This window comes from Salvia hispanica, chromosome 3 (assembly GCF_029641045.1).
Source record: "Salvia hispanica isolate PSC_SH4W2 chromosome 3, Shi_PSC_v1, whole genome shotgun sequence".
NCBI classification, from domain to species: Eukaryota; Viridiplantae; Streptophyta; class Magnoliopsida; order Lamiales; family Lamiaceae; genus Salvia; species Salvia hispanica.
Window position 1 is genome coordinate 6,838,840 of NC_142694.1, and position 12,589 is coordinate 6,851,428.

Sequence of the window (12,589 nt, forward strand, 5' to 3'; positions counted from 1 at the left end):
ACATACAAACACACTTAACACAAGAAAAGGGAAGTGCAAAACTGTGTAGCTTTGGGCGGTGAAGAGCTCTGTCATTCTGTCAATGTCGAGTTTGAAAAATAAAATAGAAGTCAATCTAAACCAATAACTCTGTAATTGTATGAGTTGTCAATATTGCCACATTTACAAGAAATGGAAACGTGGTCCTCGTATATAATGACCAATAATTGATGTAATTATTATTATTATTATTATAATGACCAATAATTGATGCAAATTTTTTGGAGGAGATTTCGCTGGTACAGGCGTATACAACCATATTATGCGTCAGAATCTTATCTAACTACATGATAAGGCTAAATTGATCTCGTTTCTGATTGGGCCTTGCTTTTTTGTGGACCTTTTGAGCAGATCATACCCAACAATATTTATGAAAGGCAATTATTAATTCGAGAATTTATAATTGAAAAGGTAGAACGGACACAAATTTTGCATTCTCTCATTCCATTTGAAAGATTAATAATTTCAAAGATCTTCATAACTCATGGAGTAATAAAGAAAATGGAAATTCTGATGGAGAAAATCAAATTGGACTTCAATTAATTCATTAAAAACTCAATCAATAAACACAGGCCTATCAATCATCTATGTTAGGATAATGACATACTATTATAACTATAATAGTGGCACTTAAAAATGAAATAAAACACAAAACAATATCCGAACTAAATATAAACGGCTTTTCCCCTTTTCATTTTTTTCACATATTATTTTTAATATTGCTTTTTTATTCAACATGTTAAAATTCAATTACAAATATTGCTATTAGGAAATGAAATCAAATTATTGGCAGACACTATTTTATTCTAACACACACCGACTCACGCAATAAGCATGTAGTAATAAAAATATACTACTCCCTCGTCCCAAATAATTTGATCAAGTATTCCATTTCGGGCCGTCCCACATAATTTGTCCTACTTCACTTTTACCATTTTTGGTAGTGGACCCCACATTCCACTGACTCATTCCTACTCACATTTTATTATAAAACTAATGCTTTAAAAGTAGGACCCACGTTCCACCAACTTTTTCAACTCACTTTTCATTAGATTTCTTAAAATTCGTGCCGGGTCAAAGTGTCCCAAATTATCTGGGACGGAATGAGTAATTATCACGCGATGTCTATATAATAGTAATCCATAACGTAATCATATGACATCACATATCTTACGTTACAAAGGTTGGAATCAGTCCACTTTCAACTCTGCACAATTTTCAAAACTATCATAGTCAAATTCTCCAACTATAAATTCTACATTCTCGCCCCCATCTCTATCCCAACAACTCTTCTCGACACAATTAGCTGAATTTTTGTTTCATTTTTTGTCAATTAATAATGGAAACGAGCAAGAACTGCACAGCCCCTTACCGCAGGGAAACAGAGGAGGAGGAAGACGAGGACGAGGAAAATATGGAGATATTTGTGGCGCTGATGAGGAATTTCAGGAACAAACTGCACCAAGTGCAGCAAAACCACAGTAGCAAGAGAAAGAGGTCGTCAACATCAGCTGGCGGCTGGGCGCCGGCTTTCAAGCTAGAGGACTTTACCGCCGACATACAGTTTAAGAAGCCCACGCCGCCGTGTATAATTAATAATAATGTTGCAAATGTGGACATAAATAACGGACGTTTGCTCCCACCAGATCCGCCGTCTTATCCAAACCTTAAACTCAGACTTTGAGTTAGGCCGTGCAGTTTTATCATGTTTTTTGTTTTGAATTTTACTACTCCATTTACTATGGCCAATGGATAACAGAATAAATATTTTTCCCTTGCTTGTTATAATTAATAGCTAAAATTTCTAAAAATAAATTAATTGTATCCAAATTTTAATTTTTAATCTAATTTATTATATTGTTCGTAAAAAGAAATTTTAGCTTACACAAATTTGGAGATGGTCCAAATTTCTTTGGACGATAACTCAAATTGTGGAGTTCAATTGATACTTCGAAGGTAACGTTGGTTTAAATGATACACATATTGTTTATTATTGGGTTTGTCATAAAAAATGGTAAAAGATCTGTAGTTACCAAAATTCTCTTTCTTTGTGGAATTGGGATTCATGTACATTGTACTACTATTAGGAAGCTTTTGTTGACAGCTTTCGATCAAACCTCCGGAAAATAAATTATTAGCCAAGAATATCTAGACAGCCAAATTAAAAAATAAAAACACAAAATTTTATACTTACATTCTTTTTAGCAAACCAAATGTTTTGTATAATTCGTGTACTAACGGACAATCAGGACTTCTCTTATTACTTGATCAAATGATTTAATATTGATAATGAACTGTTTGTCTGATTGAAAAACTAATTTCTAACTACGAAGATATTGTAAATTTGAGCGTGGGCTTGGGCATGGGCATGTGCTTCATGCTTACTTCAATCAATGTGTTTCACATGGGCCGACTCTAAATGGGCTAAGTAGATTTGGCAGGGCCCATCATAGCTCAAATTGGATCAGATGAAAGCCCATTTCACATCTTCCCTTAATTTAATTTTTCTAGTAATCCAATGGAGTTCCAATGCATACTCTTTTGGTTACAACCTACACGGATTCACGCAATCAAGTGACCCGAACCGTTCGACCTATTGATTGAAGGGCAACTTTTATACGAAAAATATTATTTTATTTTTAAAATTAATCTCAATATATATGTTATAGTAATCAACTTCACATTTTATTAACTTATTTTTAGTTAGATTTTATTATTATACTAATCTATAAAATTAATATCATATAATACTTTTTTATGATATTATGAGACACATATTGGTAGACGAAATCCCATAAATTCATTTTCTTTTACATTTCTTAAAACTCGTATCATGTTAAAATGAGACACATATTGGTAGACGAAAGGAGTACTTTTTTATAGATTACATTTAATGGGACCACTATTAAATATTTTCATGGGTGTATGGTTTCTCTTTGCTTTAGCTATATGATTTATTCAGTGAAGACGACAAATGTAGCGATGAACCTAACTATCTGGTATGGGAATGGAGAGGTTTGGAGAAGAATTTTTGGTGGTAGAAAGTTAAGCAACTATCACAATCAATTATTCAATTATTCAATAAGCACATTTATCACAATATCAAATCCGAGAGGCATTTGAAATCTATTATTAAAGATAGAAAGTAATTGACTTGTACTACCACCAACTGCTATTATTACAGAGTGAAGTTAAATCCAATGAACATAAGCTTAGTTTTATCTAGGGGAGGGGGCATCAATCGAATGGGACCTAAATAAACATATTATTGTTTCAATCTCAAAGCATAAGAAGCATCACAAAATTTACTCGTATTTAATAATTAATTACTTCTAAACTGATAAGCGAACTCATATTTCATCTTCAATTTTTAACTGAATAGACACACAGAGGCTTTAGTTCCTACCAAACTTATTTTTTTTAAAATCTTCAAAATTCATCTAATTTTATGTAAATTCTCATACAAAATCAATTTAATAATCTGAATCTACTAAAAATTATATTCTCAAATAAAATTTTAAATTTATAGCCTCTATCAATTTTTGTCTTCCACGTGTGAATTTGGTCGGTTTGTATTCACCACAAACAAATATTCCAAACAATAACAAAACTCCATATTTTCATGATCATACATTCAATCTAATCAAAACTGCAATAATCCACGGAATTTCCTGAATAGTAGTGTTATTGCATTCTATTTTGATGTAATAAGCCAATTCTAGATTGGACTATAGAGAAATATAATTGAGGTGGCCGACCTTCACAACAGACAAAATATTCAAAAAAATTACTCCTGCATTCTACTTTTATCCTTGAAAATCGGCTTGTGCTTTTGTTTGAAAGCGAACAAAGATTGTATGATATGATTAGAAAAGAGTTGTAATCTGCTACCACTACCATAGTCAATGCTCTTCATACCACAACATTCTCTTTCTTGTTTGCAATCAACAACGTAGGACCCTTTTCATCTTCAACTCTATTTTGTAACCCTTGCTTTGCGTTGTGGATTCAACTGTTACTTTGCTAAAGGAAACCCCTTTCTTCAAACTATTTCCCTTTTTTATCATCTTTTTTTTCCTGCTTACTGACATGATTGATGGTTAATGAGTTAAGTGATCAAGGAACTAAAACACATGCTAACATCATGGATTAATGATGATTAAGTTTGAGTTGAGTTAAGGATGCATATGGATTTTTATGTCTCGCATTTTCGCCCAATCAAATATCGACATTTAACTTAGAAAAAAAAAATCGAATTGAATTGAATTGAATTATATAGAAATACAAATTTTTAAAGGAAATGAATCTGAATCGAACCGAAATGTCTGATAATCCAATACCTTTATTTTATAATCAAATCCAAACCAAACTGAAAGTCCAAAAACTTTCAAAATTCCAAAATAGAACGCTATATGCATGTAGAATATTTGATTTTGAAATTTGATATTTTGATCAGTTAATCAGATTCTGACATTGCATGCTGTTAATCAAATTTTGTGAAATGTAGATTTAAAGACAGAAATAGGAAAATAAGTCTTCATTATGCTATTCAACAAACTTACTATTTCCAGCATTTAAGGAATCAATGTAAGGTTAATTATACAAGAGGTCTCCCCTCAATGAGGGGAGAGTTTTTTACAATAACATAACCAAAGCAAAGCTCTAAGAAAACTCTTGGACAGCTCTATCGCTCGGATAAAGGCGCCCGCGTTTTTTCTCACTGGTTTGAAGTTGAGTTATGTGGACTCATCCCCAGATTAGACGCCCCAACTTCTCCGGTCTTGGGGCTGTAAGGTCCTCTTGGAGTTCTCCCGCCTCTCAGCTCGTTTACACGTGGGCTGTATGCTTTCTCAGAGAGACGGGGGCTCTGCAGCTTCATGTCCTTAGCTGGGGTAGATGACGAACTTGTGACCTTTGGACTGCAGATATGCTTGATCTCACCACGACTCCTTGTGATGATCCCGTCTAAGATCTCTCCTCCATCTGCAAAGGAGAGCCTCGACCCGAGTTCTCCCTCCTGCATAAGAATTCAAGAACATAAATATGCAGCTTCCTAACTCCTAAGCAAGGTTTCTTGTTAAATCAAAACAAAAAAATAAACTCAGATCTTCAATAATCTTATTTTTATTATATTTTCTTGATAAACTCTTAAAACAAATGGGAATAACAAAGATAAAGAAATGAATTAGCCATAATAGTATAATTTAAAAATGTTTGAGAAAAGAGACTCTTTTATAAAAGTATAGGTGCAAAGGAGTTGAGAGAATGATGATATACACCTGTGGGATGTTGAATGGCACGGCCGGAGCCTCTTCATAGTCCGCGGCGTCCAAATCTTGAAGATGAGCGCCTTTGAAGAACTTTGGCAGTGCGTACTGCCTCACGGGGACTAGAAGCATGATAAGGAGAGGGAAGAGGACCCCTGCAATCGGAACCCATGTGATCCCGAAGCAGAGAAGCAAGTACGTCAATTGGAATAGGGTGAACATCGCAATGGTCTTGAAAGGCACAGTCTCGACAAATGAGGCGTGGTATTCCTCCAAAACCCTATCAGTTCACAAAAAGGAGGCTAGTTAGTTCAGAGATTTAGAAATAACCGATTCTTGAAATCACGAGACGAGGAAAATAAAACAGACTTGTATCGCCTTCCCGGTGCAGTGAAGAGAAGTAGGATCCTCTCCCAGAACTGGTTGCCGGGTAAGCTCTCAATGGCCATGAAAGCGAAATATCCCCACAGCACGGAGGTGGGGATCATTCTCAAAGCGGGCATTGCAGCAACGCACCCTCCAACCATGGTGGATTGCAGCAAGTTGCTGAGACGTTGTTCTTTGACCTCGATGGGGAGCAAATCGTCAATCTCCTTCTCAACATCGAAAACTGTCTCATCCACGGGAGCATCAAAGCTTCCCATGCTCGAGGCCAGCTGAATTGTGGACTCTTTCAGTTCCTTCAGACCCTGATGAGTAGTAAATAGAATTTTAATGTTGGCGCATTTGTAACTACAAGGATCAATGCAGTAAATACGAGAAAAAGTGGAGGGAAATAGCATACAGTAGTTGATGGCTGCTGGTAGATGAGTGGAGTCTGCATTTGCTGATAAGCTTCTTGCATGTTTCCATACAATTGTGCCAAATTTGAGTTCTTTTGAATGCTTTCACGTGCTGTGGCAACGAGCCGATTCCTGAGTAACTGCATTATTCGTAATATAAGCTTTAGAGAACAACTAAACGTTACAAAATCTGCAAGAGGAGCACTAAGATGGGGGATCACCTGATGTTTGAGAGTGGCTAGGCTTTTCGTATGCATTGGCGACTGCGGAATTACACCGTTTGATGGAGGGATGCCTAATAGACCGCACATTAACGTCTGACAGAAAAGAAACATGCGAAATGGATCAGGAAATGAATACTACTCGTATATCAAAAAATACGAGTACAAGTCTGATCTACTAACCAAAAAACCGAGTAGTAGTAAATCATAATGGAAGGAAGGTGGCTTTCTCAGATTGAATTCACTCTGCTGAGCCAACTGAGACGCGACACTGTGGTCAAAATAGTAAAGGACTGCAATCATCGTTGCAGGAATGAAAGCTCCAAGTATGTAAAGGATCGGTACATTTAGCATATCCTGAAAAAGTATGAGTACATTCAGCATATTTTCGTGTTGTATTGGAGAATTGAGGTATTATGTTAAACTAATTTAGGTGAATTACCTTTATCACTGTCCAATTCTCGTATGCACCCGGTGACCACGGATTTGGGCTGGAGAGACGTCTTGGAATTCCTTCCGGAACATTCTTAGAAGGAATATATGAAACTGCTGTCCACACCAACACCATCAGTGGCACTCCGTAGTCTGCTATAAGGCTCCTGAGCGAACCTGCAAGGAGACAGTAAGCAAGCAATCGTGTTAAAAGTTCGCCTCAAAGACTCTCTCGTTTGTATGACAATAATACTAACCAGACCCGTAACGCCATGATCTAGCTTTTCGGCTTCTCAGTGCAGTTAGCAGTAGACCAAAGGACAGCACTAAAGCAAACATGCCATTAGCAAACCGCCATGAAGTCATGAAAGCGGGTAGGCTCGTGTCTGCCCTTTTTGGTATGCGAAACTCATCCACGATTCCCTAACACAAGTAATATTTTAGAAGCTGAAATTACAAAATTCAAGAAAAGGGGTTTATATGCGTTATCCTTACTTTGATTGCTTGCTGCATAAAGAGCATGGCGATGAGCATACCAAACAATTCCCCGGCCAGACGGGTGAATCTGTTGATGATGGAGCAGGCTCCAAGAATAGCCAACAGGAACAACAGAGCTGCAGTCCAAACACACACCCTGCGTTTTTGTTTACACGTAAAGACATTAGTCAAACAACAACAACAACTCAACTCAAATAAAACAAGAATCACCACAAAATCCATAAAATATGTGAGACGAAGGAGCTCACCATCCAGTCCACGCGAGAAACAACTCACGGCCCAAGTCGGACCTTTGCTTAGCAAAGTTGAACATGAATGTGTACATTATCACAGTAGGCTCAGCAACTCCAAGAATCAGCAATGGCTGCCCGCCAATTATTGAGTGTATGATGCCACAAACAGCAGTGGATGCTAAAGTCTGAACAGCAGTTAAAACCCCCTCTGCAATTTTTATAATTCAACTCTATCAACACATCATCAAACTCAAACACCAAGAAAATGAAGTCTTGCAAGATCCTTTAACAATATAATCAATGCAACAATTTCTTTGAGTTAAATCATCTATACCCTCGACATACAAACAAATTTCAACATCTCTAAACTTATTTACAACCACCCCAAAACATGAACAATCAAGAATATGTAATGTAATGGTGAATAAGGGCAGATTGAATTGAATCTAACCAGTGCTTCTCTCAAGCTGCTCCCCAAATGAAATAACTGGAATGGCAGAAGCAAAGAATATGTATGTGGTAGGAGCCAGGATCCTGCAAATCAAAAACACAATCACAACTAACGAAATTGCAAAAATCCCCTAAAAAATTCAAGAAAGTGAAAGGCATACCTGAAACCAGCCTTGAATCCACCACTCCAGTCTTGCTTGTAGCAACGCAGCCGGTTATTAATGTCATTCTTAATCCCACGAAAGGGCACAAATGATTCCTCCATTTTCAAATAAAACTCGCTCACAAAGTATTTTCTTCAAATTTCAGAGGAAAAAAAACAGCTGAAAAAGGGCTATGGGAGAAACTGCATTGCCATTGAATGCATCAAAGAGGAATAGGATTAAGCAGGTTTTTGCCCAATGATTTACATAAAGTGTGTAAAACTAATCACCCCTTCAAGTATCAACAAATGCCAGCACTCCTCTTGATTGATAAAAATGTCAGCTTTTGACTATAAGCAATATTGGAGATTAAGAAAAGAGCAAGAATGAAAGAAGAGAGTAGACAAGTGCAATGAAGATTTCAGAAAACGGGTAAGAGTAAAACACAATGTGATTGTGAGCGCGCTAAGAGGAGAGTGGAAGATCCCAAATATATAAACGGAGTGCGTGTGTGTGTTTGGGAGAGAGAGAGAGAAGCGGGTCAAAACGTGAGCTCAAAAGGGATCTGCAGTATTATTGAACAATGCACCTTACATACTCTATCACAACATTGTATATAGAGTTAAACGAATTGAATAAAATAAAATAAAAGGTCTACAAAATGAAGAGGAGAGGGAATACAGTTGGAGACTAGCTGGCGGTGGCAGTCTTACATCTTAATAGGCACTGAAACAGAGTCACCTATCAACACAACTAAGCTTTTTCCTCCCATTTTCATTATCCTACATATGGAATATTGCGAAATTCAATAAATTCAGTTGTGATCGGATAAACAATGATGAAATACCAATTTCATTTAGTAGCAAATTTAATGTCAATTTAGTCATCCAAATCCCAAGATATTAAAATTCCTATATCTCGGGGCAATTTCAAATTTTCAATATAATATCTCAGCCATCAACTATTAATCTGTCATAAATTTTAATACTATTAAAGTGATATAGATAAAGAAAGTTTAATAATTGAAACACATTATAGGAAAAAATTTACAAAAGTAGGAGGACATTAATTTCTGTGGAGACTTGATTGCTAGAATGAGTCAGAGTTAGTGAAGCAAATCTGTTGGACTTGGAATTAATTACTCCTCAGCATAATTCATGACATCAGCTTGCGGTGAATATGTCTCTGCCACAATTAAATTAATAAGCAGCACAGTAGTAAATAAAAAAAGAAAACATACATACGTAGAAATGTAGCATGACAGCAAAACTGTCATAATCAAACCGCGTACATGCATATACCAATAGTCTGTCTAGCCACTATTTTAAACTCAATCATTTTTTTAGACATCTTTCCACCCACCTCTTTATTTATTTATTATTACCAATATTTTTTTTCTGTAAAGGTTGACTTTTTTATTAATCTATTATGGTTCCAATTTGAAAAAGAATTCATAGTATATGTTTAGTACTCCATCTATAAAACAAAGATAGTTATTTTTATTTATTATAAGTAGAGTTGCTTGATTCATAATTGAAAGCAAATTAGAGTTAATAATTAAATGAAACCATCACTAGAATCATTCGTCTGCCATGTGTTTGTTAAATTGTTTGTTAGGAGTTAGAACCCTTATAGTTTCTTGAGATATTTCCTCATTATTTTACGTTCTATACAGTATTTAGATAAAATCAGGATTATAATATTTTTGGTAATTTTGGGACTGATTATATGGTATGATCTTTGTCCCGACTTGTAACAAATAAATTGAATTTAAACATGAGTTGCAAAAATGATATGACACGTAATTTTTTTTTATCAAAGCCCGAATTCAATATGGATGTTTTGATTTATTTTTAATATTATCAAAATGACTATTTTCCTACATAAAAATGACATTCACTTTGATGCTCAAGTGAAAAATGATTTTTCTATACAATTTATTCAATAAATCAAAAGATAAGTTCATTTTTTTAACATAGATCAAAGGGAAGATCATAAACTATAATTAATCATAATTTTGAAGTTTATTTACGACTCTGAATATGCAATGAAAAGACAAGAGGTACAAAAGGAATTCCTAATACGCCGACTCACAAAAGCAAAAAGTATATATTGTTAAAAAAAATGATTTTTATTTATTTGGCAAAAGGGCCTTCAAATTTTAAAGTTTGAGGAAAAATATGTCTTTTCTAAATATCATTTTATAAGTAAACTAATTATTTCATTAAATAATCTAAAAAAGGTTGCTTCATCATTCGACTGATTATTACTTCCATTAATAGTCTAATAAAAGGAACGGTGGAGTGGAGAAGCATCTTATTAATTAGCAGCGTCACCACAATTATTCGATTCATTTTGTCCATGCAAAAACAATTCAAATAAAGTGAAAAGGAAATAAAAACAAAAAAATGTTTAAGGTATTAAAAGAGGGTGCATAAGGAAGTGGAAAATTAGATCGCAAATAGTACAATGTTTATAATATACTATTAGCATGCTAAAAAATGGTGGGCAAGGGGAATCTCGTTTTGATTCAAAAGCATCACCAAAAAAAGTGTTTGATACATAAACCAGAGATTCGGATTCATAATATAATATTCATAGTTCCAAATATTTTAAATTATTTTAGCTGAATTATTTAGAACAATTGTTTCAAGTAAGGATGAATAAATATCTAAATTATTCATACCCACTCAGTGTATTAGAGATATTTTTTTCAAAAAAGTTTAATGTTTGCATTAGAAATTAAAAGCGTTTATTGGAGTTTGAATTTGTGGAAATTTTTATCATACATAAAATTAGGTGGTTTAATTGATTTATAGGAAAACATAAACAATCAGTAGATTTGTAGCCATTTAACCTTATTATTTCCTCATCATATATATGAAGCTCATTTATTTATACAAGATTCTTAATCTTCAGCTTCTTAATGCAGCAAATGCTTCTAATTTCTAAACCTAATCTAATGATCAATTGAGTGGTTCGATTGATTTATGAATGTGCAATTCCCTTCAGAGAGAAGAAACCATTCATTTAGCAAGCAATTATTGACTTCATATTAAAAGTTAAAGCTGTCATTCATAATAACTATTGCATCCATTAATAAAGGAAAACATAGTCAAACAAATGATATTAACTGAACCAATACTTTTTTTTTTAAAATTTAATTTTTCCTACTTTATCAACTATTATTAATACCTTCAAATTTGGACACATTCTGTTTTGCTTTCGACTTTCAAGGTTGTCAAGGCACATTTTTTAGAAAAAAATTGATCCCACTAATCTCCATGTCATGTATAGACCCATTTGCATTTACTTATCCTATTTTGTGATGTTTCATATGTATTTCATTTCTATTTATTTTTTGAAATTTCAATTTCTAATGTTTCATTAAACTAATGAGTAAGTATTAATTAAGGTGAACTTTGGCGGTTAGGTTGTTTATTCCATAGTAAGGATATGTAAATTTAGTCAAACTTCAATTTTTAATACTAATAAATGTTAATTATGGCTCATTATATAACTATAGATTTTATTTTTACAATATACACTATATTATTAAATTCACAAAATTAATAATGAAACATGATCAATACTGAATCATAAGAGACTCGAGATGTATAATGTGACGAATTTATTCAACCTATAAGTGGATTTTGGTTTTTAAAAAGTGGATTAATTTTTACACATGGGCTCGAACCAAGTTAAAATGTAGACATATATCTAACTAAACAAACATAGATTTATTTTTGTATGATACTCCCGAGTTTGTAAAAGCATATTAAGTGCTCTAAAAAAACATACATATTTTTTTTGCAGATAATATTAATGCTTATTTTTTCCTTTGCCAAATTCTATGCAGCTAATGATGTTATTTTGTGTATCTCGCTTCTGAATTTGATTTACTAACTTTTGAAAGGTAGAATCGAATGATTTTGTCTGGCACCAAAAACTCTTTTAAAATTCATAGCAACAAAATCATTGAGAGATTTGAGGCTGAGAAAAAAACCACGAAATAAATGACGATAATAAAAGAAATACTTATAATAATCGTGAGGTAGTTCAATTTTCATCTCAACCATTGGCCAATGTGTATGGCCCCATGTTAATCTTTGGAGTTCTTTAATATATTTGAGAGTTGGCATGCTAATGCTTCAATTTGATCCATCGCTATTTCAATATTTCAAATCTCAAGTGTTTTAAACTCTCTTTCTTTTAGAAATGTGAATGATTGCTAATAAACATGTTAGTGAATTATTAAGGTCAATTCTCTAGAATAGTCATCACTGGACTAGAAGAACAAGAATAATAGTGTAATACTAATCAGCTATTAATGGTCCTACGAGAAATAGGCCTAATTTTGACTAGGCCCAAAACAAATGGGTTTGATTTTTAAGAGAGATTGCAGCCCAAAAAATGATTAAAGAAAAGAAAAATGCGGTGAACGTGGATCGAACACGTGACCTTCAGATCTTCAGTCTGACGCTCTCCCAACTGAGCTATCCCCGCAACTTGTTTTTTGCTTTT

At 34.0% G+C, this 12,589-nt stretch overlaps 1 protein-coding gene and 1 non-coding gene across 2 annotated transcripts; both read right to left on the minus strand.

Annotated features, from left to right (window-relative positions):
* Window positions 1-4,561: 4,561 nt before the first annotated feature.
* LOC125214344 (boron transporter 1-like) lies at window positions 4,562-8,719 on the minus strand. The gene is made up of 12 exons (XM_048115334.2): window positions 8,084-8,719; window positions 7,924-8,006; window positions 7,488-7,680; window positions 7,237-7,375; window positions 6,999-7,164; window positions 6,752-6,918; window positions 6,493-6,666; window positions 6,310-6,405; window positions 6,091-6,228; window positions 5,676-5,995; window positions 5,319-5,586; window positions 4,562-5,056 (listed from the first exon to the last, which is right to left on the minus strand). Exons 1-12 carry the CDS (start codon window positions 8,185-8,187, stop codon window positions 4,757-4,759), a joined length of 2,148 nt encoding a protein of 715 aa, XP_047971291.1. The 5' UTR covers window positions 8,188-8,719; the 3' UTR covers window positions 4,562-4,756.
* A 3,779-nt stretch (window positions 8,720-12,498) lies between these two features.
* Window positions 12,499-12,571, minus strand: TRNAF-GAA (transfer RNA phenylalanine (anticodon GAA)). Its single transcript has one exon. It is a non-coding gene; the product is annotated as a tRNA-Phe (tRNA).
* Window positions 12,572-12,589: the final 18 nt, after the last annotated feature.

Coding starts and splice junctions, on each gene's coding strand:
- LOC125214344 (XM_048115334.2), bottom strand. CDS start 8,187: ATGGAGGAATCATTTGTGCCCTTTCGTGGGATTAAGAATGACATTAAT. Junction 7,681..7,923: donor GCAGCTTGAGAGAAGCACTG/GTTAGATTCAAT, acceptor TAAAAATTGCAG/AGGGGGTTTTAACTGCTGTT. Junction 6,406..6,492: donor TACTACTACTCGGTTTTTTG/GTTAGTAGATCA, acceptor CTTTTCTGTCAG/ACGTTAATGTGCGGTCTATT.